This window comes from Ornithorhynchus anatinus, chromosome 2 (genome assembly GCF_004115215.2).
Source record: "Ornithorhynchus anatinus isolate Pmale09 chromosome 2, mOrnAna1.pri.v4, whole genome shotgun sequence".
In the NCBI taxonomy this organism is placed as follows: Eukaryota; Metazoa; Chordata; class Mammalia; order Monotremata; family Ornithorhynchidae; genus Ornithorhynchus; species Ornithorhynchus anatinus.
This window is the reverse complement of record NC_041729.1, coordinates 4797122-4822765: the sequence shown is the minus strand read 5'-3', so window position 1 is coordinate 4822765 and position 25644 is coordinate 4797122. Positions and strand designations below refer to the sequence as shown.

Sequence of the window (25644 nt, the reverse complement as noted above, 5' to 3'; positions counted from 1 at the left end):
GATGGCGCGACCGTCCTTCCAGTCCCGCAGGCCCGCGATCTCGGTGTCATCCTTGACTCGTCCCTCTCGTTCACCCCACGCGTCCTATCCGTTACCGAGACCCGCCGGTCTCACCTCTACGATATCGCCGAGATCCGCCCTCTCCTCTCCACCCAAACGGCTACCTTACTATTACGGGCTCTCGTCATATCCCGGCTAGACTACCGCGTCGGCCTTCTCTCCGACCTCCCTTCCTCCTCTCTCGCCCCGCTCCGGTCTATTCTTCACTCCGCCGCCCGGCTCATCTTCCCGCAGAAACGATCCGGGCATGTCACTCCCCTTCTTAAACAACTCCGGTGGTCGCCTATCGACCTCCGCTCCAAACGAAAACTCCTCACTCTAGGCTTCGAGGCTCTACGTCCCCTCGCCCTTTCCTACCTCTCCTCCCTTCTCTCTCTCTACCACCCACCCCGCACGCTCCGCTCCTCCGCCGCCCGCCTCCTCGCCGTCCCTCGGTCTCGCCCGTCCCTCGGTCTCGCCCGTCCCGCCGTCGACCCCCGGGTCGCGTCCTCCCGCGGTCCCGGGACGCCCTCCCTCCTCGCCTCCGCCGAACCGATTCTCTTTCCCTCTTCAAAACCTTACTTAAAAATCACCTCCTCCGAGAGGCGTTCCCAGACTGAGCTCCTCTTCCCCTTCTACTCCCTCTGCCACCCGCCCTTCACCTCTCCGCAGCTTAAGCCTCATTTTCCCCTTTTCCCTCCGCTCCTCCACCTCTCCCTTCTCATCCCCACGGCACCGTACCCGTCCGCTCGACCGTATATATTTTCGTCACCCTATTTATTTTGTCAATGAATCGTACATCGCCTCGATTCTATTTAGTCGCCATCGGTTTTTACGAGACGTTCTTCCCCTCGACGCTGTTTAGTGCCATCGTTCTCGTCCGTCCGTCTCCCCCGATCGGACCGTAAGCCCGTCAGACGGCAGGGACCGTCTCTATCTGTCGCCGACTTGTTCATCCCAAAGCTTAGTACAGTGCTCTGCACATAGTAAGCGCTCAATAAATACTATTGAATGAATGAATGAACTTTCCCCTGTAACCACCCGTTACGGATTTCTCACCCACCAGCCGGCCAATTTTACTTGTCGGGCGCTTTCCGGGCGCGACGGCACCGTGCTACGCGTTAGAACTCTTCCGACACCCCCTTAATCCTACCGGTATCTCCTATCGTCCTACGGATAAAAAACTCTATTTTTCCCAGCCCCCGGAAGGGAGAGAAGGCACAAAAATACATCTTCCTCGGCGAAGCAGCAGGGCCTAACGGATCGAGTCCGGGCCCGGGATCCGGGAGGTCGGGGGTTCTGATCCCGGCTCCGCCACTTGTCTGCTGAGAGACCTCGGGCGGGTCACTTGCCTGCTCTGTGCCTCCGTTGCTTCGTCTGGAAAACGGGGGTGGAGACTGTGAGCCCCACGTGGGACGGCGACCGTGTCCCACTCCATTATCTCGCATCTCCCCCAGCGCTTACAAGAGTGCCTGGCCCAAAGTAAGCGCTTGACGGACGCCCTCGTTATTAATAATATTATTATTTCACTTGTCTCGAACATTCGCGCCTCAGGGGATGTCCCCAGGCCCGGCACTCAACCCGTTCCCACCGTTCACACGTTGCAGACCTCATCTTTGGTTGACAGGGACCGGGCTCAATCAGAGAAGCGGCGCGGCTCAGTGGCGAGAGCCCGGACTTAGGAGTCAGAGGTCACGGGTTCTAATCCCGGCTCCGCCGCTCGCCGGCTGACTGCGGGCAAGTCACTTCTCTGTGCCTCAGTTACCTCATCTGGAAAATGGGGACGAAGACCGCGGGCCCCGCGTAGGACAGCCTGATTCCCCTGTGTCTACCCCGGCGCTTAAAACAGTGCTCGGCCCACAGTAAGCGCTTAACAAATACCAACATTATTATTTATTGCGGATACGCTACCGGGACCCGGGTTCTCCACAATCCGGCTGCCTTTAAGTTCCCCGAGAGCCAAACTGCGACAGTAATGAATAATCTCCCTTGTACGGCTGAAGTGACCCGACCCTTTTTTTTTTTAACCTATTTCGATTCCGCCGCGGCCCACGTCGACCGTACGTCGTCGACGTATATCGTGCGGTGTCCGGCACGCGGCGGGCACTTCACGAATAGCGTGATCCTTACCTCCCCCTGACGCTGGAGTGCGAATTTCTGGCTCTTTCAGTTGTGCGCTCACCCTCCCTAACCTAGCGTCACCCCCACGCTGCAACGGAGGACAAAATGGAGCCGGCCGCCGGCGGGGAGAAGCCTCGAGAGCCCCGGCAGGGTATCGGAAAAGGGAGGCGGGATGGGGCGGGGGGCCGCGGGGGCGGATCTGGGAAACGTGCCTACTTACTCGATGTCTGCCATTTTGATCAACAGGTGTATCCGGACGGAAGGCGGAAAGTCAACTGGGGGGGAGAAAAGGCGGAGTACGTGGTGGGTTCGTTGGGTAGATGTCCCCCCCCCCCCGTTTTCTTTTGAGCAGGGGCAAAAGACCCACACGCCGCCATCTTAAGTTCGTCAAACGGGTCGGGCTTCCCCGTGGCCTTTCTTAAGAGGGCGACGTTCTGCCGTCCGTCTCCCCCGATCAGACCCTGAGCCCGTCGCTGGGCAGCGGCGGTCTCTCTGTGTTGCCCAATTGTCCATTCCCAGCGCTTAGTACAGCGCTCTGCACACAGTCAGCGCTCGGGAAATACGATCGAATGAAGGAACGGATGCTCCCGGGCGAAGAGCTACGGCATAATGGTGGTATTTGTTAAGCGCTTACTATGTGCAAAGCACTGTTCTAAGCGCTGGGGGATACAAGGTAATCAGGTTGTCCCATGCGGGGCTCACAGTTTTAATCCCCATTTTACAGATGAGGGAACTGAGGCACAGAAGTCAAGTGACTTGCCCAAAGTCACACAGCTGGCAAGCGGCGGAGCCGGGATTCGAACCCATGAACGCCGACTCCCAAGCCCGCGCGCTTTCCACTGTACCACGCTGCTTCATGGCTCAGTGGCAAGAGCCCGGGCTTGGGAGTCGGGGGGTCATGGGTTCGAATCCCGGCTCTACCACTCGTCAGCTGGGTGACTGTGGGCGGGTCACTTCACTGCTCCGGGCCTCAGTTCCCGCATCTGGAAAATGGGGATGAAGACCGGGAGCCTCACGTAGGACAACCCGACGAGCCTGTATCTCCCCCGGCGCTTAGAACGGTGCTCGGCACATCGTAAGCGCTTAACAGATACCAACAGGATCATTACTGCTAATAATAACACATTAAGCACTGGGCTACAAGATAAAGGGGTCAGGCACAGACCAAAGGGGGGAGGAGAGCCAGCATCTCACCCCCATTGCACAGTTTAGACTGTGAGCCGTCCTTGGGCAGGGATCGTCTCTCTCTGTTGCCCAACTGTGCATTCCAAGCGCCGAGTCCAGTGCTCTGCGCATAGTAAGCGCTCAATAAATACGACTGAATGACTGAATTGCACAGATGAGGAAACCGAGGCCCAGAGCGGCCGCAACATTCCCGAAGCCACTCGGCGGGCAGAAGCGGAGGAGCCGGGATCAGAACCCAGCTAAGGCCTTGGGGCCTGACTTTTGATTTTCCCCTCGAAGATCAGTGGCGTCCGTCGAGCGCTTACCGCGTGCGCAGCACTGTTCTACGCGCTCGGGAGAGTTCACTACATTCGCTGCCCACAGCGAGCTTAATACCCCTCCCGGGGCTCGATTCCCCCCGGGGGAAGCAGACGGGGCGGTTGATCAAACGATCACCGGTGTTCACTGAGCGCTCGCCGCGGGCGGAGCCCCAGACTCAGCCCTCGCGAGGGCGTCCACCACAGCGGAGTCGGCGGGCACGCTCCCCGCCCGCGAGGAGCGTCCGGCCGCCAGGACCCCCGCCCGCCTCCCTCGGCGCCCCGGCGGCTCCCGCCTCCCGTCGCCTCGGCCAGGAGAGCTCTGCGACCTCGGGCGGGGCTCGGGAGTTACCTCGGTGGACGAAGGTGTGGATCTCCGTCAGGATGTCGTGCAAGGCCAGGCCTTTGAGAGTTTTCAACTCCACGATGTCTGGAGAGAGACGGGCGGTTAAGGCCGAGAGAGCAAGGTGGGTGCCATTTTAGCTCTTCTTCATAACGTTGGTATCGGTATCGCCCCTGCCCTCCTCCCTTCCTTGACTTCTACTCTTAACCACTCCATCTCCGACGGCTCCTTCCCCGCCGCCTTCGGACACGCCCACGTCTCCCCCGTCCTAAAAAGACCCGCTCTCCACCCCGCCTCCCCCTCCAGTCGTCGCCCCGTCTCCCTGCCGCCCTTCCTCGCCAAGATCCTAGAACGGGTCGTCTACGGTCGCCGCTTAGTAACTCCTCAACTCCCATCCTCTCCCGGACCCCCTCCGACCCGGCTTCCGTCCCCTCCGCTCTGCCGAGACCGCCCCCTCGGAGGTCGCCCGCGACCCCCTCCTCGCCGGGGCCGACGGCTCCCACTCCATTCCGGTCCTCCTCGACCCCTCGGCCGCCTCTGACGCCGTCGACCGTCCCCCCCCCCCCCACGCCTCATCTCGCCTCGGCTTCGCGGACTCCGTCCTCTCCCGGTCCTCCTCTCGCCTCTCCGGCCGGTCCTCCTCGGCCTCCTGCGCCGGCGCCTCCTCCCCCTCCCGTCCTTCCACCGTCGGGGTCCCTCGGGGGTCGGTTCCCGGCCCCCTTCCGTCCTCCGCCCGCGCCCGCTGCCTCGGCGGACTCGTCCGCCCTCGCGGCTTCGGCCGCCGTCTCTACGCGGACGACGCGCGGATCTCCGTCTCCGCCCCCGTCCTCCCCCCCCCCCTCCGGGCTCGCGTCGCCTCCCGCCTCCGGGACGTCTCCGCCCGGACGTCGGCCCGCCGCCTGAAACCCGACGCGGGCGAGACCGAGCTCCCCGTCTCCCCCCCCACCCCCGAGCCCGGTCCTCTCCCGGACTTCCCTATCGCCGCGGACGGCGCGACCGTCCCTCCCGCCTCTCGGGCCCGCGACCTCGGCGTCGTCCTCGACTCGGCTCTCTCGTCCGCCCCACGCGTCCCATCCGTCGCCGAGACCCGCCGGTCTCGCCTCCGCGATGTCGCCGAGATCCGCCCTGTCCTCTCCGCCCGGACGGCTACCTTACCGCCACGGGCTCTCGGCGTACCCCGGCTAGACTGCCGTGCCGGCCTTCTCTCCGGCCCCCCTTCCTCCCCTCTCGCCCCGCTCCGGTCTGTCCTCCGCTCCGCCGCCCGGCTCGTCTTCCCGCGGAGACGATCCGGGCGCGTCACTCCCCTTCTCAAACGACTCCGGGGGTCGCCCGTCGACCTCCGCTCCGGACGAGAACTCCTCACTCTGGGCTTCGAGGCTCTCCGTCCCCTCGCCCCTTCCTACCTCTCCTCCCCCCTCTCCCTCCGCCGCCCGCCTCCTCGCCGTCCCCCGGTCTCGCCCGTCCCGCCGTCGACCCCCCGGGCCGCGTCCCCCCGCGGTCCCGGGACGCCCTCCCTCCTCGCCTCCGCCGGACCGGTTCCCTTCCCCTCTTCGGAACCCTACTTAAAGCTCACCTCCTCCGAGAGGCCCTCCCGGACCGAGCTCTCCTTCTCCCTCTACTCCCTCTGCCCTCCCCCCCCCCTTCACCTCTCCGCGGCTAAACCCTCTTTTTCCCCTTTTCCCTCCGCTCCTCCACCTCTCCCTTCCCCTCCCCACGGCACCGTACTCGTCCGCTCAACTATATATATGTCCATCACCCTATTTATTTTGTCAGTGAATCGTACGTCGCCTCGATTCCGCTCGGTCGCCGCCCTTCTTACGAGACGTCCTTCCCCTCGACTCTATCTATCGCCATCGTCCCCGTCCGTCCGTCTCCCCCGATCGGACCGTGAGCCCGTCGGACGGCGGGGACCGTCTCTATCTGTCGCCGACTCGTTCGTCCCGAGCGCTTAGTACGGTGCTCTGCACAGAGTAAGCGCTCAATAGATACTATTGAATGAATGAATGAATATTGGTTAAGCGCTTACTCTGTGCAGAGCACCGTTCTAAGCGCTGGGGGAGACACGGGGTCGTCGGGTTGTCCCACGGGAGGCTCACGGTCTTCATCCCCATTTTCCGGATGACCTTGAGGCGGAGGGAAGTGACTTGCCCACGGTCCTATGGCTGCCAAGTGGCAGAGCGGGGATTCGAACCCACGACCTCGCCACCGTGAGCTGCCACCGACGACAAGGGGCGCCCCCCCCCCCCCCCCCCCCCCCCCGCTGGGTGACGTCGGGCGGGTCACGTCCCTTCTCCGGGCCTCGGCCCCCTCACCCGCCAAACGGGGACGAAGGCCGCGGGCCCCACGGGGGACACGGACTGTGTCCAACCTGAAGAGCTTCTATCTACCCCGGCGCTCGGTAATAATGGTGGTATCCGTTAGGCGCTTACTGTGCGCAAAGCACCGTTCTAAGCGCGGAGGGATACAAGGTGATCGGGTCGTCCCACGAGGGGCTCGCGGTTTTAATCCCCCTTTGACAGGCGAGGTAACCGAGGCACAGGGACGTTAAGCGACTTGCCCAAAGTCACACAGCTGACGAGCGGCGGAGCCGCGATTCGAACCCACGACTTCTGTCTCCCAAGCGGAAGAAGACGGAGAGGCAGCGGGGGGGGGGGGGGCGCCAGGTCCGTCGGAAGCTCCGGGGAACAGCCAGCCGGCCCGTTTCCCGAGCGACATCCCTCCGATTCAGCAGGGCCCCCTGGATTTCCTCAGTCTGCTCCACGCTCCGTCCTTCCTTCCTTGAAATCCCATCTACTTCCCTGTGGGAGAGGCACCCGATTCTGAGCCCTCTCCCGGTCAGACTGTCTACCCGGTGCCGAAACATCCATTCCAAGCGCTCGGTACGGCGCCCTGCACCCGGTGAGCGCTCCGGGAATACGACCGAACGGACGGATGGGGCTGAAACCGTCCTGGCCGGCGAGCCGCCCCCCCCGTCCCAGATAAAACCGCGTGCCCACCCGAGGCTCGGGAGATTTCTTCCGTTAGCTGGAGCGGCGGGCTCCCCGCGGGCACCGGGCCGCCCCGGGGCCGGAGGGGAAGGCAAGGATACTCCTGTAGGCCGTGGTGAAGTCCCCGTTGAGCATCCAGTCGAGGATGTTGGCGACGTCGGTCTTGAGCGGGTGGCCGGTGCAGGTGTACACCGTCTCCTCCGTCACCTTGCCGAAGGCCATGTCGGTGCTCTGCTCGGACCGGCCGGAGAGACGCGATCAGACCCGGCCCGGTCGCGTGAGACCATTTCCGGCTAAGAGGGGCCCGAGGCCCCGGGGCGGGGGGGGGGGCGTCCGGATTCAGGGCAAAGTCGAACCCGGGGCCCTTGCCGGCCCCTAAGGAGGCCCCACGCCCGCCCGCCGCCCTCCGGGTCACCCGGGGCGAGTCGCTTCATAATAATAACAACGCTGGTGTTTGTTAAGCGCCTACTATGTGCCGAGCACCGTTCTAAGCGCTGGGGGAGACATAGGGGAATCGGGTCGTCCCACGTGGGGCTCCCGGTCTTCATCCCCATTTCCCGGATGAGGGAACCGAGGCGCAGAGAAGTTAAGCGACTCGCCCACGGTCACACGGCCGACGAGTGGCGGGGCCGGGATTCGAACTCATGAGCCCTGACTCCAAAGCCCGTGCTCTTTCCACTGAGCCACGCTGCTTCACCCCCGTGGGCCTCGGCTGCCTCATCTGTGAAACGGGGATCCGACGCCCGGCCTCCCTCCCGCTCGGCCGCTGAGCCGGGATCGACCCCGGGCGCTCAGGAGAGCGCTCGGCACACGGGAGGCCCGAAGCGAACGACGGCGGCAGCGACGGTACGCGTTAAGCCCGAGCGCCGGGGGAGGGATGGGGTCGGACGGACCCCTCCCACCCCCGGGGCGGATTCTGCGGCCCAGGGGCGGCCGGCCCCAGCCGGGGTGGTGGGATCCGGTTGTGGCGGAGGGCGGGGGGCTTCTGGATCCCCGAGGGCGGCAGAGGACACGGGGTTCGGGATACCGCGGGAGGGACAGCGTGCGCACCTCGCTCCGCTCCTCGGACGCCGCCCGTCCCGCCTCTGGCCCGGACGCCCTCCCTCCCTCCGATCCTCTCGACCGTCACCCTTCCCCGCTTCAATAAGGCCCGCCTCCACCGAGAGGCCTTCCCGACTCCGCCCCACCTCTCCCCACCTCCCGCTCCCTTCCGCGTCACCCTGACTCGCTCCCTTCGCTCTTCCCCCCGTCTCGGTGCCCCAGCGCTGAGGTCCCGATCCGCCATTTTACCTAATCGTCCTGCCGTCCGTCTTCCCGCCCCTCGACCCTAGGCTCGCCGAGGGCGGGGAACGTCACTGTTTCTTGATAGACACCGTCGAAAGGGAAGCCGACGGGGTGCGGGGGCTAGGGCCCGGGCCCGGGAATCAGGCGGTCGCTCTTTCATTCCATGGTATTTATCGCGCGCTCGACTACGTGCGGGGCACCGGACCGGGCGCCCGGAACGGACGACTCGTGCTCGCGGCCACGGGTTCTAATCCCGGCTCGGCCGCTCGTCGGCCGGGTGAGCTCGGGCAAGTCGCTTCCCTGCTACGGAAGCGGCGTGGCTCAGGGGAAAGAGCCCGGGCTTCGGCGTCAAGGGTCACGGGTTCGACTCCCGGCCCTGCCGCCCGTCAGCCGTGTGACCGTGGGCGGGTCGCTTCCCTTCTCTGAGCCTCAGTGACCTCATCTGGAAAATGGGGATTAGGACCGTGAGCCTCACGTGGGCCGACCCGATCACCGTGTATCTACCCCAGCGCTTACGACGGCGCTGTGCACGTAGTAAGCGCTTAACAGATACCGATTTTTATTTTTTTACGGGCCTCGGTTCCCTCATCTGGAAAATGGGGATGGAGACCGGGAACCCACGGGGGACAGGGACGTGTCCAAACCGCTGCGCTCGTATCCACCCCGGCGCTCAGTACGGTGCCCGGGCACATAATAAGCGCTTAACGGATACTATTCTTGTTCTAACTGTGGCATCGTACTTTCCCAGGGGGCTGGTACAGTGCCTGGCACATAATAAGCGCTTAACGGATACGATTCTTATTCTAACCGTGGCATCGTACCTTCCCAAGGGGCTAGCACAGCGCTCCGCGCACAGTGAGCGCTCGATAACCACGACGGAATGGATACCTGCAGAATGTTCAGGGCCCTGCGCATGTCCCCGCTGGAGAGGGTCACCAGCGCTTTCATGCCGTCTTCGCTGACGTCAACGCTGCGAGACGGAGAGGAAAGAGAGGCGTTAAGGCCGGGGTCGCCCCCCCGGCAAGTGCTCCCGGAACCGCTAGCGGCCGGACCGGGGGCCGAATTCGAACCGGACACCCGGGGAGCGGGTGTCGCGTTCTTCGAATTCTCCAGACCCGACCGGGCGATCCCGGGCAGGAGAGGTGCGCGCGGCCTCTGGGAACCGTCGCCCCATTGTCCATTCCGAGCGCTCGGTACAGTGCTCCGCGCACGGTTAGCGCCCGATAAATACGACTGAACGGGCGGATGAGTGCCAGGCACCGTCCTAAGCGCCGGGCTGGATCCGGGCAGATGGGGTTGGGCGCGGTCTTCACCCCCATTTGGCAGATGAGGGAACTGAGGCCCGGAGAAGTGCAGTACCGCTGCTGGTATCTGGTAAGCGCTTCCTCTGTGCCGAGCACCGTTCTAAGCGCCGGGGGAGAGCCAGGGTCATCGGGTCGTCCCACGGGAGGCTCCCGGTTAATCCCCATTTTCCGGATGAGGTCACTGAGGCCCAGAGAAGCGAAGTGACTCGCCCGCAGTCACACAGCCGACGAGTGGCAGAGCTGGGACTGGAACTCATGACCCCCTCCGACTCCCAGGCCCGGGCTCTTTCCACTAAGCCCCGAGTGCAGTGACTGGCCCGAGGGCAGGCGGCGGACAAGGGGAGGAGCCGGGATTAGAACCCATGGACCTTCTGACTCGGGGAGGGGGCGAGGGACCGGGGGAGAGGGAGGGGATGGAATAATAATGGTAATATCGGTACTCGTTAAGCGCTTCCTAGGCGCCAGGCACTGTTCCGAGCGCTGGGGGAGGTCCCCGTCCCACCCGGGGCTCCCAGTCTTCACCCCCATTTTCCAGATGAGGGAACCGAGGCCCGGAGAAGCGGCTCACCGGCAATCCTCAGTTTCCCCAGCTCTCAAACGGGGATCGGATCCCCGGCGCCGCCTCTCCGCGCCCCCCCCCGCCGGCCCGCTCGTCCGTTCAATCGTATTTCTGGAGCGCTCGCTCCGCGCTCCGCGCCGTACCAGGCGCTCGGAACGGACAATTCGGCAACGGATAGAGCCCGGCCCCGCCCGACGACGAGGGGCTCACGGTCACTCGCCTCTCCTCCGCCACGACGTGCTCCAGGCGGGGGACCATGAGGTCCGGGGTGAGCGGGCCGAAGCGGAACCTCGTGCAGCGCGACTGCAGGGCGGGGATGATCTTCGACAGGTAGTTGCAGATGAGGCAGAACCGCGTGTTCTCCGTGAACTTCTCGATCACTGGGAAGAGTCGAGATCCCAGTCGGCTCCCGGGAGGGAAACCCCGGCCGCCGGAGGTGTCGGACGCCGTGTGCCGGGCGCTCCGCTGAGCGCCGGGCGGGGGGGGGGGATGCGAGCCTACGGGGTCGGACGCGGTCCCCGGCCCACGGCGGGAGGCTCGCGGACTCGATCCCCGTCTTCCGGATGAGGTCACTGAGGCGCGGAGAAGCGAGGCGGCTCGCCCGAGGTCACCCGGCAGACAGGCGGCGGGGCCGGGAGGCGAAGCCACCGCCTTCTGACTCCCAGGCCCGATCCGCTACGCCGTGCTGCCTGTCAAGACGATGTCGCGCGCATTATTGTTAATGATGATGATGTCGGTATCTGTTTTAGCGCTTACTACGTGCCGAGCAACGTAGGGATAGAGAAGCAGCACGGCTCAGTGGAATGGAGTCGGAGGTGACGGGTTCGAATGCCGGGCTCCGCCACTTGGCAGCCGGGCGACCGGGGGCGAGCCGCTTCACTTCTCCGGGCCTCAGTCCCCTCATCTGGAAAACGGGGATGAAGACCGGGGAGCCTCACGTGGGACGACCCGATGACCCCGGATCTCCCCCGGTGCTCAGAACAGTGCTCGGCACATAGTAGGCGCTTACCGCGCACCGACATTATCATCATCTGGAGGGTTTTGGAGGAGCGGCGAGACACGGACTGAACGGGTCTCTTTGAAAAAACGATGGCGGTAATGAAAAAGAGGGCGGACGCCTTCCCCGGCGGCTCTGGGCGGGGCAGGGTCCCCCCAGGTTCTCCCGTGGACGTGCCCGCTCGCTGGCCGTTTTTCCCGCACCGTGTTTTAAATAGCGTTGGCAGGGCGGAAGGGACTTTTATATAACTCCGCGGAGCTAGAATTCTCTACCCGTAGAGTTAGAGAATGACGACGACGGTAACCGTCGAGCACTTCCTCCCCGCCGGGCACCGGGCTAGGCGCTGGGGCGGAGGCGGGCAAATAATAACAATAATAACGTTGGCATTTGTTAAGCGCTTACTACGTGCCGGGCACCGTTCTAAGCGCCGGGGTAGACGCAAGGGAATCAGGTTGTCCCACGTGGGGGCTCCCGCTCTTCATCCCCGTTTTCCAGATGGGGTCGCCGAGGCCCAGAGCAGTGAAGCGACTCGCCCGGCTGCCGAGTGGCAGAGCCGGGATTCGAACCCGTGATCCCTGACCCCAAAGCCGGCGCCCTTTCCACTGAGCCGCGCCGCGTCGGACCCAGTCCCCGCCCCCCCGGGGAGCTCACGGTCTTAATCCCCATTTTGGGGATGAGGTGACCGAGGCCCAAGGTCACCCAGCAGGCGGGTGGCGGGGCCGGGATTAGAACCCGTCACCTTCTGGCTCCGGTCCGGGCTCTAGCCGCTACGCCCTGTAAAATTGTAGTCATATGACACCGATATATATACCGATACCGATATACATACATATTCACAGTTATATAACTGGATATATATATAGTTATATAACTATATATATGTATACATACATATACAGTTATATAACCATATATATACATATATATAGTTATATATATAGTTATTTATATATATATATATATACACACACACACAGTTATATAACTATATATATAGTTATAAAACTATATACATAGTCACAGTTATAAAACTATATAGCTGCAGTTCTATAACTATATAGTTATAAAACTATATAATAATAATGTTGGTATAGTGTAATCTATGTATAGTTTTATAGGTATATAATGTATAGTTTTATAGGTATATAATATGTACGGATAGTTTTATAACTATATATACAGTTACAGTTAGAGGGAAGCAGCAGGGCTCAGGGGAAAGAGCCCGGGCTCGGGAGTCAGAGGTCATGGGTTCGAATCCCCGCCCCGCCCCTGGTCGGCTGGGTGACCGTGGGCGAGTCACTTCACTGGACCTCGGCGACCTCAGATGGAAAACGGGGATGGAGACCGTGAGCCTCACGTGGGACGACCTGATGACCTTGTATCTCCCCCGGCGCTTAGAACAGCGCTCTGCACAGAGTAAGCGCTTAACAGATACCAACTATAATATAAAACTATATAGAGAGTCACAGTTATAAAACCGTATATATAGTTACGGTTATAAAACCGTATATATAGTTATATAACTATAAGCAGCATGGCTCCGTGGAAAGAGCACAGGCGGGGGAGTCAGGGGTCACGAGTTCGAATCCCGGCTCCGCCACTTGGCAGCCGGGTGACCGGGGGCGAGTCGCTTCACTTCTCTGGGCCTCAGTCGCCTCATCTGTAAAACGGGGATGAAGACCGGGAGCTTCACGTGGGACGACCCGATGACCCCGTATCTCCCCCGGCGCTTAGAACGGTGCTCGGCACGTAGTGAGCGCTTAACAAATACCAATATCATTATTGCAGTTACAGTTATACAACTATACGTATATAGTTATATAACTATCTTTAGTTACAGTTGTATAACTATCTATAGTCACAGTCTTACAACTAGACATATGGCTGCAGTTATATAGCTACATAGTTACGGCTATATGGAGAAGCAGCGCGGCTCAGTGGAAAGAGCCCGGGCTTAGGGGTCAGAGGTCATGGGTTCGAATCCCGGCCCGGCCACCTGTCAGCCGGGTGACCGTGGGCGAGTCGCTTCACTTCTCTGGGCCTCCGTGACCTCATCCGTCAAATGGGGATGAAGACCGGGAGCCCCACGGGGGACGACCCGATCGCCCTGTATCTCCCCCGGCGCTTAGAACAGCGCTCTGCCCGTAGTAAGCGCTTGATACCAACCTTATATACAGTTACAGCTATAAAACTATATATAGTTACGGTTACACACCTATATATAGTTACGGTTATGATGACTACATAGAGTCACGGTCACATCCCTATAGATAGCTACGGTTACATAACTACATATAGTTACGGTTTTATCCCTGCGAAGTTATCAGTTTTACAACGATCCGTATTTACGGTTACGCGACTCGGTGCAGTTACGGTTACACAACTCCGTAGAGTTACGGTTATAAAACTATATATAGTTATGGTTATGGACGGTTATATATAGTTGGAGTGGGTTGGTTTTTTGTTTTTTGTTTTTTTTTTTTAAAAAAAAAAGAAGTGCTTACTGTGTGCCAGGCACTGGGGTGGAGAGAGGGGGATCGGGTCGGACCCGGTCGCGGCTCACGGTTTTATTCCCCATTTTAGAGGAGGGGAGCAAAGGGATCTCCTGGGGGCGTCACCGCAGGCAGGTGGCGGAGCCGGGATTAGAACTCAGGTCTTCGGCCTCCCGGGGCTCTGCCCGCCGCTTCTCTTCTAGGGTGTCTCTGCCTCGATTATTGGCCGTCCCACCCCCTCGAGCGTCGGCCGGTCTGGGGGGGAAAGCTGCCGACCTTCTCTCTCTTCCCGTGCTTCCCCCCGCGAGGGTGAGCCGGGTTCGAATCCCAGGGATCTTTGGCTTTTTTGGGTCCCGACCCTCCCACACCTCTGGGACGCCGCTTCCCCCGCCGGTTTTCGGCCGCGCGTGGCCCAGTGCGAGGAACCCGGGCCTGGGAGTCGGACGGTCGATCCATCAGTCGTAGTTCCCGGGCGCTTACGGTGGGCAAGCACCGCGCTAAGCGCTCGGGAGAAGACAGAGTGATCGGACCGGTAAATAGTAATAATGTTGGTATTTGTTAAGCGTTTACCAGGTGCAGAGCACCGTTCTAAGCGCTGGGGGGAGATCCAGGGGAATGAGGTCGTCCCCCGTGAGGCTCCCGGTCTCCACCCCCGTTTTCCAGATGAGGGAACTGAGGCCCGGAGAAGTGACTTGCCCAACAGTCCCACAGCTGACAAGGGGCGGAGCCGGGATTCGAACCCATGACCTCTGACTCCCCGGGCTCTTTCCACCGAGCCACGCCGCCTCCCCAAGCGGTAGACGCGGACCCCGCGCGCAGCGAGCGGGCGGCGCGGAGGACGAGCCGACCGTCGCTGGGTGCTCATCCCGGCTCCGCCCCGGGCCCGCTGTGTGACCTTGGGCAAGTCCCTTCCTTCTCTGGGCCTCACCTTCCGCAAGTTCATTCGGTCGTGCCTACTCTGTGCACAGCACTGTACTAAACGCTTGGAATGGACAATTCGGCGACGGATAGGGACCGTCCCCGCCCTAATGACGGGCTCACCGGCTGTACGTCCGCCATCTATTTAATTGGAAGACGGCGTGGCTTAGTGGAACGAGCCCAGGCTTGGGAGTCAGAGGACGTGGGTTCTAATCCCGCCTCCGCCACGTCTCTGCGGTGTCACCTTGGGCGAGTCACTTCACTTCTCTGCGCCTCGGTTCCCTCATCTGTCAAATGGGGATTAAGACTGTGAGCCCCACGTGGGACACCCTGATTCCCCTCTGTCTACCCAGCGCTTAGGACAGTGCTCCGCACACAGTAAGCGCTTAACGAATACCAACATTATTTCTTCTTCTCTGGGCCTCAGTGACCTCATCTGTAAAAATGGGGATTTAAAAAAAAGGGAGCCCCACGTGGGGCAACCTGATGACCCCGTATCTCCCCCAGCGCTTAGAACGGTGCTTGACGCATAGTAGGCGCTTAACAGATACCGTCGTTATTATTAATTCTACTTGGGAAGCAGCGCGGCTCAGTGGAAAGAGCCTGGGCTTCGGAGTCCGAGGTCACGGGTTCGACTCCCGGCCCTGCCACTCGTCGGCCGTGGGACCGCGGGCGAGTCGCTTCGCTTCTCTGGGCCTCGGTGACCTCATCTGGAAAACGGGGATTAACCGTGAGCCTCCCGTGGGACGGCCCGATGACCCCGGATCTCCCCCGGCGCTTAGGACGGTGCTCGGCACATAGTGAGCGCTTAACAGATACCGACATTATTATTACTTGTCCGCAGTGCGACCCCGGGCAGGCCGCTTCACTTCTCGGGGCCTCAGTTCCCTCATCTGTAAAACGGGGACGAAGCCTGTGAGCCTCACGTGGGACATCCTGCTGACCTTGATCCTGCCCCAGCGCTTAGAACAGTGCTTGGCACATGGCGACCACTTCAAATACCATCAACATTATTATTTTAGTGGCGTGTCTCCCCGCCTGGACTGTGAGCTCCCGGAGTCTGCTTTCCAATCCCGGCCCCGCCGCCCGTCTGCTGCGTGACCTTGGGCGAGTCACTTCTCTCTGCCTCACTGACCTCGCCTGCGAAATGGGGACGGAGGCCGTGAGCCCCACCTGGGACGGGGACTGTGTCCAACCCCATTTGCTTGGGGCCGCTCCGGCGCTTACAACATGCCTTCATCCGTTCCATGGTATTTATCGAGCGCTTACTATACGCACAGCCCTGCACTAAGCGCTTGGCATCTACAGTTCGGCAACGGATAGAGCCAATCTTATTAATAATAATAATAATAATGTTGGTATTTGTTAAGCGCTTCCTATGTGCAGAGCACTGTTCTAAGCGCTGGGGCAGCTACAGGGTGATCAGGTCGTCCCACGGGAGGCTCGTAGCCTTCATCCCCGTTTTCCAGATGAGGGAACTGAGGCACAGAGAAGTCAAGTGACTGGCCCACAGTCACACAGCTAAGTGGCAGGGCCGGGATTCGAACCCATGAGGTCCGACTCCCAAGCCCGGGCTCCTTCCACTGAGCCACGCTGCTTCTTTTGCATCTGCCCCGGCATTTAACACCCGGTAGGCAGTGCGACCTGACGGACCTCCAGCCTGGGGGTTCGGAAGGACCTGGGTTCTAATCCCGGCTCCGCCACTTACCTTTTCGTTCAGTCTTTCAATCGTATTTATTGAGCGCTTACTATGTGCAGAGCACAGTACTAAGCGCGTGGAATGGACAATTTGGCTTCATTCATTCAATAGTATTTATTGAGCGCTATGTGCAGAGCACTGTACTAAGCGCTCGGAATGGACAATTTGGCAACATACAGTCATTCATTAGTATCTATCGAGCGCTTACTATGTGCAGAGCACTGTACTAAGCGCTCGGAATGGACAATTTGGCAACATTCATTCATTCAATATTTATGGAGCGCGTACTATGTGCAGAGCACCGCGCTAAGCGCTTGGAACGTACAATTCGGCAACAGACAGAGACCGTCCCCGCCCCGACGGGCATCCCAGCGTGGCTCCGTGGACAGAGCCCGGGCTTGGGAGTCGGAGGTCATGTGTTCGAATCCCGGCTCTGCCACTCGTCAGCTGGGTGACTGCGGGCGAGTCGCTTCGCTTCTCTGGGCCTCATCTGTAAAATGGGGGATGAAGACCGCGAGCCCCCCGTGGGACGACCCGATGACCCCGTATCTCCCCCGGCGCTTAGAACGGTGCTCGGCACATAGTAAGCGCTTTACAGATACCGACATTATTATCCCTGCTAGGTGACCCCGGGCAAGTCACCTCACTTCCTTCGGGCCTCAGCGCTCTCACGAGTGGAAGACGGGGACGACAGCGGGCGGCACGCAGAGGGAGCGCTTAACGCTCACGGCCGTTATCGCTCTTGGTGCCCGGGTGCTGGGGACGGAACCAAGTCGCCCGCGCCGCGGGGTGGTTGGCCCGCCGACGAGAAGCAGCGTGGCTCAGCGGAAAGAGCCCGCGCTTGGGAGCCGGAGGTCATGGGTTCGAGTCCCCGCTCGGCCACCTGTCGGCCGTGTGACTTTGGGCGAGTCGCTTCGCTTCTCGGTGCCTCAGTGACCTCATCTGTCAAATGGGGAAGGGGCCTGGGAGCCCCACGCGGGCCAACCCGATTCCCCCGGGTCTACCCCGGCGCTTAGGACGGGGCTCGGCACATAGCAGGCGCTTAACGAACACCGACGTCATTATTATTACCTCTCCCCGACGGTCCGCTCTGCAGCCGGAAACCAACGGACGTAGCCGGGGACGGGACAGAGCGTTTGCCGTGTGGGGAGAGCACGGGGAACGGCCGACCGTGCCCGGCGTGGCCCTGCGGGGAGAGGGGTAGGGGACCCCGCCGCCGCCGCCGCCCCCTCACCTCTCCGCAGGGCGTTCTGGGCGTCCTGGGTCATGGCGTCGGCCTCGTCCAAGATCACCAGCTTAAAACCTTTCCTGGCCAAAGACAGAGCACCTCCGAAGGACCCCCCCCGGCTTCCCCGAGCTCCTCGGTCCCACTTCCGGAACCGTTTCCCCTCTTCTTCTCACCCGCCTTAACCCCCCCCACGGCACTTTAGAGGAGCAGCGCGGCTCAGTGGAGAGAGCCCGGGCTTTGGGGTCGGAGGTCATGAGTTCGAATGCCGGCGCTCCGCCACCTGTCCGCTGGGTGACCGGGGGCGAGTCGCTTCACTTCTCTGTGCCTCAGTGACCTCATCTGGAAAATGGGGATGAAGACTGGGAGCCCCACGTGGGACGACCCGATTCCGTGTCCACCCCGGCGCTCAGAACGGTGCTCTGCACATAGTAAGCGCTTAACGAATACCAACATTATCATTATTATTATTAAGGTTGCCCAAACTCCGGGGCGCTTCACGTACTGGCCTTATTCATTTATTCAACTGTATTTATGGGCCGCTCACTGTGGGCAGAGCACCGTACCCAGCGGTTGGGAGAGTACAACGCGACGACAAACCGTCACGTCCCCAGCCGTAACGAGCTCGCGGTCTTGGGGGGGAGGAGAGACGGACGTTAATATGTATTGGGAAATAAATAAATTACACACGCGTGTGCCGTGGGGCCGGGAGGGAGGATGAAGGGGGAAAGTCGGGGCGGCGCAGGAGGGATTGGAGGGGAGGAAGGCGCAGTCAGGGAAGGCCTCTTGGAGGAGGTGGGCCTTCGGGAAGGCTTTGAAGGGCGGGGGGGGGGAGAGTCGTCATCTGTCTACGGTGGAGGGAAGGCGTTCCAGGCCAGAGTGATTCTATTGAGAAGCAGCATAGCTCAGTGGAAAGAACACGGGCTTGGGAGTCCGAGGTCACGGGTTCCAATCCCCGCTCTGCCACTTGTCAGCTGTGTGGCCGTGGGCGAGTCACTTCACTTCTCTGGGCCTCAGTGACCTCATCTGGAAAATGGGGATGAAGACTGGGAGCCCCATGGGGGACAACCTGATGACCCTGAATCTAGCCCAGCGCTTAGAACAGTGCGCTGCCCTATTTATTTTGTTAATGAGATGTACATCACCCTGATTCTATTTATTTGCTGTTTTTTTTAATGAGACGGTCCTCCCCTCGACTCCGTTGATCGCCATCGTTCTCGTCCGTCCGTCTCCCCCGATCAGACCGTGAGCCCGTCAGAGGGCGGGGACCGTCTCTATCTGTTACCGATTTGTCCATCCCAAGCGCTCAGTACAGAGAAGTGAAGCGACTCGCCCACAGTCCCACAGCTGACAAGTGGCAGAGCTGGGATTCGAACCCATGACCTCTGACTCCGAAGCCCGGGCTCTTTCCAGTGAGGCACGCTGCTTCTCTTAACCCAGGTCCTCCGACCCCCGGGGCTCTTCGCGCTGGGGATCCCTTTCCATCTCCCCATCCCCGGTCTTAGGTACCCGGGTGTCTTCCACGGATCAAATCGCCGGTTATTTTCCGTCCCAACGGCCCCATCTGACAGACGGAAGGGGAGCCTGGATATCGGGCTGTTCCTCGTCGCCCGTCACGAATCCCGGGGGGGGCGAAATGCATCCGACGGCTCGGCTCTTACTTGAATATCGTCCTGGTGCTGGCAAAACTCAGGATGGGTCCCCGGACGATATCTATTCCTCGGTCATCGGAAGCGTTCAGCTAAAGGGACGAGAAGAGGTGGGAATCGGCGACGGGGTCGTGGGACCGACGGATCGGGTGCCCCTTTCCCGCCCCAGTAGGACGGATCGAGGGAAACCCTCTTATTCATCCACTCGGTCGTTCGGTGGTATTTACCGAGCGCTCACCGTGTGCAGAACGCTGTCCTCGGCGAGCGCCCCGCGCGAACCCAAAAGAAAAGCAGCCTCTGCGGGGGCCCGTGTTCAAACTCTAAAACCTGGGGGGGGGGGGGGGGGGGGGTGTTGGTAATTCATTCAATAGTATTTATTGAGCGCCTACTGTGTGCAGAGCACTGTACTAAGCGCTTGGAATGGGCAATTGGGCCACAGAGAGAGACCATCCCCGCCCGACGACGGGCTCGCGGTCTAATCGGGGGAGACGGACGGCGGAGTAAAGCAGGACGAAACAAAAACAACACAACATTATCACGATAAATAGGATCGAGGGGAGGTAACAGAAAGGGGAGGCCACGCTAGCCCACGGAAAAGCGCCCCGACCGGTTCCAAAATACCCCCGGGCGACTCGAGCGGGAAAGGGTGAGATTGTGCGACTTTACCCTTTTAAATCCGCGGCTTACGGGACGGATCAAGCGGTGGGTTTTTAAAGCCCCCGTGGCCTAGTGCCTGGGAGACAGAAGGACCCGGTTGCTAATCCCAGCGCCAACCCCCCGTCCGCTGCTCTAATAATAATAATAACGATGTTGGTAATTAAGTACTTACTATGGGCTGAGCACTCTGAGCGCTGGGGTAGTTACAGGGTCATCAGGTTGTCCCACGGGAGGCTCCCAGTCTTCATCCCCACTTTCCAGGTGAGGTCACCGAGGCACCGCGAAGTGACTCGCCCCACGTCACCCAGGCGGCGGCGCCGGGATTCGAACCCCCGACTCCTAAGCCCGGGCTCCTTCCACTGAGCCGCGCCGGGTGACCCCGGGCAAGCCACCCCGCTGCTCCAGGCCTCTCACCTGGAAAACGGGGATCAGGACGGGGAAGCCCCCACGGAGGACGGGGACCGCGTCCGACCGGCGGAGCCCGGATCTACCCCAGCGCTCGGCGCGTAGTGGGCGCTTCCCAGATCCCCTTAAAAATAAAAGTCATCACGGTCGGCCCGCCGTCCTCGCTCTGGAGGCCGCGGATGCCCGGCCCGCCGCCTCCTCCCCCGCTCACCTCGAGGACCATGGAGTTGAACTCCCTCTCTTTGTAGAGCTGCTTGGCGCAGGCCAAGATGGTGGACGTCTTTCCCGTGCCCGGGGGGCCGTAGAGGAGCAGGTGGGGCAGGCGGTCTTCGCTGATAAACTTCCGAACTGAGCAACGGGGAGACGAAAGGCAACCATCAAGTCAGCCCGCTTCGCTCGCCCCACTCCTCGGGAACGGCCCCGGGATGAAACGGAGAAGCGGCGCGGCCGAGGGGATCCGGCCCGGGCCTGGGAGTCACGAGGACCCGGGTTCCAATCCCGGCTCCGCGGGACCCTGGGTGAGTCGATTCGCTTCCCTGGGTGTCGGCGACCCCCCCTCTGTAAAAGGGGGATCCGGACGGCGTGCGACGCGGTGAGCTTGGATCTACCCCACCGCTTAGTGATAGTAATTAATGATAATGTTGGTATTTGTTAAGCGCTTACAATGTGCAGAGCACTGTTCTAAGCGCTGGGGGAGATACAGGGTCATCAGGTTGATCCACGTGAGGCTCACGATCTTCACCCCCATTTTAATAATAATAATAATAATGTTGGTATTTGTTAAGCGCTTACTATGTGCAGAGCACTGTTCTAAGCGCTGGGGGAGATACAGGGTCATCAGGTTGATCCACGTGAGGCTCACGATCTTCACCCCCATTTTAATAATAATAATAATGTTGGTATTTGTTAAGCGCTTACTATGTGCAGAGCACTGTTCTAAGCGCTGGGGTAGACGCAGGGGAATCAGGTCGTCCCAGGTGGGGCTCCCAGTCTTCATCCCCATTTGACAGATGAGGTCGCTGAGGCCCAGAGAAGTGAAGTGACTCGCCCACAGTCACACAACTGACCAGTGGCCGAGCCGGGATTCGAACCCATGACCTCTGACTCCCAAGCCCGTGCTCTTTCCACTGAGCCATGCTGCTGATGAGGTCACTGAGGCCCAGAGAAGTGAAGTGACCTGCCCACAGTCACCCGGCTGACGAGTGGCAGGGCCTGGATTCGAACCCATGACCTCCGACTCCCAAGCCCGGGCTCTTGCCACTGAGCCGCGCTGCTTCTCCAGTACAGGGTCTGGCACACGGTAAGCGCTTAAGAAGGTTAAAACAGAAATCAGCGTTTCCCGGCTACGCAGCGGGCACTGATTCCCGGGAAATTAGGGTTCAGCTGCAATCCCGGTGGCCTTCCTGTGGGTCCGACTCTGTCCCGGGGATTCAGGAAAGCTTCGGGGGAATCGGGGTCAAGCCGGGCAAGGCACCACAGGTGCCCGGAGAAGCGGCGTGGCTCGGGGGCAAGCGCCCGGGCTTGGGAGTCAGAGGTCGTGGGTTCGAATCCCGGCTCGGCCGCTTGCCGGCTGTGGGACTCTGGGCAAGTCACTTCCCTTCTCTGGGCCTCAGTTCCCTCATCTGGAAAATGGCGATGAAAACTGTGAGCCCCACGTGGGACAGCCCGATCCCCTTGTCTCCCCCAGCGCTTAGAACGGCGCTTTGCACAGAGTAAGCGCTTAACAAATACCACCATTTATTTAATCCCACTCCGCCACTTCAGGGGCGTTTGAGCGCTTACTATGCGCAGAGCACTGTACTAAGCGCTTGGAGCGGACAAGTCGGCAACAAAGAGAGACCATCCCTGCCCAACGACGGGCTCACGGTCTAAACGGCTCCGCCGCTCGTCAGCTGTGTGACTTTGGGCGAGTCGCTTCGCTTCTCTGGGCCTCAGTTCCCTCATCTGTCAAATGGGGATTAACTGTGAGCCTCCCGTGGGACGACCCGATGACCCTGTATCTCCCCCGGCGTTTAGAACAGTGCTCGGCACATAGTAAGCGCTTAACAAATGCCATCATCATCATCATTATTCTACACGCCTTGACAGAAGACACCCCGCAGATATTTCACGCTGGGCCCGTACGGAAGGACGCCGGTCATCAGTTCCTCGTGGGCGGGAATGGGGGGTCTCCCATCGCTCTCGCATTACCTACTCTCCCAAGGGCTCGGTCCAGTGCTCTGCACACAGTGGGCGCTCAAAAAATAATCGTCATGTCGGTATTGGTTAAGCGCTTACTCTGGGCAGAGCACTGTTCTAAGCGCCGGGGGAGATAAAGGGTCACCAGGTCGTCCCACGGGAGGCTCACAGTTAATCGAGAAGCAGCGCGGCTCAGCGGCAAGAGCCCGGGCTTGGGAGTCAGAGGTCATGGGTTCGACTCCCGGCTCTGCCACTTGTCAGCTGGGTGACTTTGGGCAGATCACTTCACTTCTCTGGGCCTCAGTGACCTCATCTGGAAAATGGGGATCAACTGGGAGCCCCACGTGGGACAAATTGATCACCTTGTATCCCCCGGCGCTTAGGACGGTGCTCTGCACATAGTAAGCACTTAACAGATACCAACATTATTATCATTACCCCAGCGCTTAGAACAGTGCTCTGCACATAGTAAGCGCATAACAAATACCAAGATTATTATTATTATTTCTATTACCCCAGCGCTTAGAACAGTGCTCTGCACAGAGTAAGCGCTTAACAAATACCAACATTATTAATATGAATCCCTATTTGACAGATGAGGTCACTGAGGCCCAGAGAAGTGAAGTGACTCGCCCACAGTCACCCGGCTGACAAGGGGCAGAGGCGGGAGTCGAACCCATGACCTCTGACTCCCAAGCCCGGGCTCTTGCCACGGAGCCGCGCTGCTTCTCGCGTTGATTTTGGAACGGCACTTACTGGTACTGAGGATGTCGCGGTGGGAGATGAGCTCGTCCAGCTTCTGAGGCCGGTATTTCTCCACCCTGAAAAATACATTTCAGGTCACGCTCGGGACACAGACGTGGCCGACGGCGTGCGGGCTTGTATTCAAGTCCCGGGGGTTCTCCCCGGCAGGTCGCTCACGTTCTCGCCGTATTTATTCTATCGATCGTACTTATTGAGCGCCTACCGTGTGCGGAGCACTGTGCTAAGCGCCTGGCTCTCTCTGGCAGGTCGCTCACGTTCTCGTCGTATTTATTCTATCACTCCTAATTATTGAGCGCCTACCGTGTGCGGAGCACTGTGCTAAGCGCCTGGCTCTCCCCGGGAGGTCGCTCACGTTCTCGCCGTATTTATTCTATCGATCGTACTTATTGAGCGCCTACCGTGTGCGGAGCACTGTGCTAAGCGCCTGGCTCTCTCTGGCAGGTCGCTCACGTTCTCGCCGTATTTATTCTATCACTCCTACTTATTGAGCGCCTACCGTGTGCGGAGCACTGTGCTAAGCGCCTGGCTCTCTCTGGCAGGTGGCTCACGTTCTCATCGTATTTATTCTATCACTCCTACTTACTGAGCGCCTACCGTGTGCGGAGCACTGTGCTAAGCGCCTGGCTCTCCCCGGCAGGTCGCTCACGTTCTCACCGTATTTATTCTATCCATCGTACTTACTGAGCGCCTACCGTGTGCGGAGCACTGTGCTAAGCGCCTGGCTCTCCCTGGCAGGTCGCTCACGTTCTCGTCGTACTTATTCTATCGATCCTACTTACTGAGCACCTACTATGTGCGGCGCACTGTGCTAGGCGCCTAGGAAGTGCAATTTGTCAGCACCGACTGCTTTCAAGGGTCCCGAGGGGAGGGTCTGACTCTCCCACCCTCTCCCCATCTACCCATTCCCCAGAGATTTTTTGATATGTTTGGTCAATAATAATAATGTTGGTATTTGTTAAGCGCTTACTCTGTGCCGAGCACTGTTCTAAGCGCTGGGGGAGAGACAGGGTCATCAGGTTGTCCCCCGTGGGGCTCCCAGTCTTCATCCCCATTTTCCAGATGAGGGAACTGAGGCCCAGAGAAGTGAAGCGACTTGCCCACGGTCACCCAGCTGACGAGTGACGGAGCCGGGATTCGAACCCATGACTCTGCCTCCCAAGCCCGGGCTCTTTCCACTGAGCCGCGCTGCTTCCCATCAAGTGGGCTGGGGTGCGAGGCGGGCCCAACTTCCTCACTTGTGAAGCGTGGCTCGGGAGTCAGAGGTCGCGGGTTCGAATCCCAGCTCCGCTGCTTCTCTGCTAGGTGATCTTGGGCAAGTCACTTCGCCTCTCGGTGCCTCAGTGGCCTCATCTGTAAAATGGGGATTAAAAAAAGTGTGAGCCTCACGGGAGGCAACCTGATGACCCTGGATCTCCCCCAGCGCTTCGAACAGTGCTCTGCACCTAGGAAGCGCTTAACCAATACCAACATTATTATTATTAACTTCTCTGTGCCTCAGTTCCCTCAGCTGTAGAATGGGGATGAAGACTGTGAGCCCCCCGTGGGACCACCCGACGCCCCTGTGTCTCCCCCGGCGCTTCGAACAGCGCTCTGCGCCTAGGAAGCGCTTAACAAATAGCAGCATGATTACGGTCAGAGGCGTGCGCCCGGGGGCCGGTCCCTTCCCTGGGCCTCAGTGGCCTCATCTGGCGAATGGGGCTGAAGAGCGTGAGCCCCGCGAGGGAGGAGCTGATGCCCCGGGCCCCGTCCCCCGGCGGGTCCTACCAGGGCAGGTTCCTGGGCTTGGCGGGCTCCATGGCGGCTCCGTCCCGTCCCGTCCCGTCCCTCCGTCGTTTTCCTTCCCCTCAGGATTTTCCCGCCAAGGGGCGCGAGGCAACTGCACCGCACCAAGCCGACCCGACGAAGGCGGGAAACTGGCGCGCAGGCGTACAAACAAAGCTTTGCCCCAGGGCCACTACTCGGGCGCATGCGTACACACAAAGAGCTCTCCCCCCCTCTCCCCCCTCCCACTCGCACGCATGCGTACAAACAAAGCCGACCCACTCGTGCGCATGCGTACAAAGCTCACCCCCCCCCCCAACCACACACACTCTCACACTCTCTCTCTCTGTCTGTCTCTGTCTGTCTCTCTGTCTCTCTGTCTCTGTATCTCTCTCACGCATGCGTACAAACACCCCCCACATGCGCATGTGTATAGATAAAGCTCAACCTACACACACACACACACACACACACACACACACACACACACTCGCGCATGCGTACAAACAAAGCTCTACACACACACACACACACACACACACACTCGCGCGCATGCGTACAAACAAAGCTACACACACAAAAAACACATTCGCGCATGCGTAGAAACAACCTCCCCCCCCCCCCGCCCTTCCAATGGAGAGGTTTCCGTACTCTCGCGAGATTTAGCGCTCGACTCCCCTCCTGTCTCCTTCCCTGACATAATAATAATAATAATAACAATAATGTTGGTATTTGTTAAGCCCTTACTAGGTGAAGAGCACCGTTCTAAGCGCAGGGGGA

General features: G+C 60.1%; 1 protein-coding gene across 3 annotated transcripts in view; it reads right to left on the bottom strand.

The window, feature by feature from the left end:
* The window catches only part of RFC5 (replication factor C subunit 5), a 28356-nt gene extending 3271 nt beyond the window's left edge, over positions 1-25085 (bottom strand). Inside the window, exons 1-10 of one of the 3 annotated variants that reach the window (XR_003756927.2) lie at positions 24868-25085; positions 23095-23159; positions 20372-20508; positions 19111-19190; positions 17459-17532; positions 10339-10498; positions 9144-9225; positions 7073-7202; positions 3994-4071; positions 2381-2435 (exon numbers count right to left, since the gene is read on the bottom strand). Coding sequence is in view for 2 of the 3 variants with exons in the window: in XM_029058342.2 (XP_028914175.1) it covers positions 2381-2435; positions 3994-4071; positions 7073-7202; positions 9144-9225; positions 10339-10498; positions 17459-17532; positions 19111-19190; positions 20372-20508; positions 23095-23159; positions 24868-24899 (893 nt within the window). In the remaining variant the exon portion in view is untranslated. The remainder of the gene's footprint in view (positions 1-2380; positions 2436-3993; positions 4072-7072; positions 7203-9143; positions 9226-10338; positions 10499-17458; positions 17533-19110; positions 19191-20371; positions 20509-23094; positions 23160-24867) is intronic. The other 2 variants (XM_029058342.2, XM_029058343.2) reach the window with 2 other exon arrangements.
* Between the last annotated feature and the right edge of the window lie 559 nt (positions 25086-25644).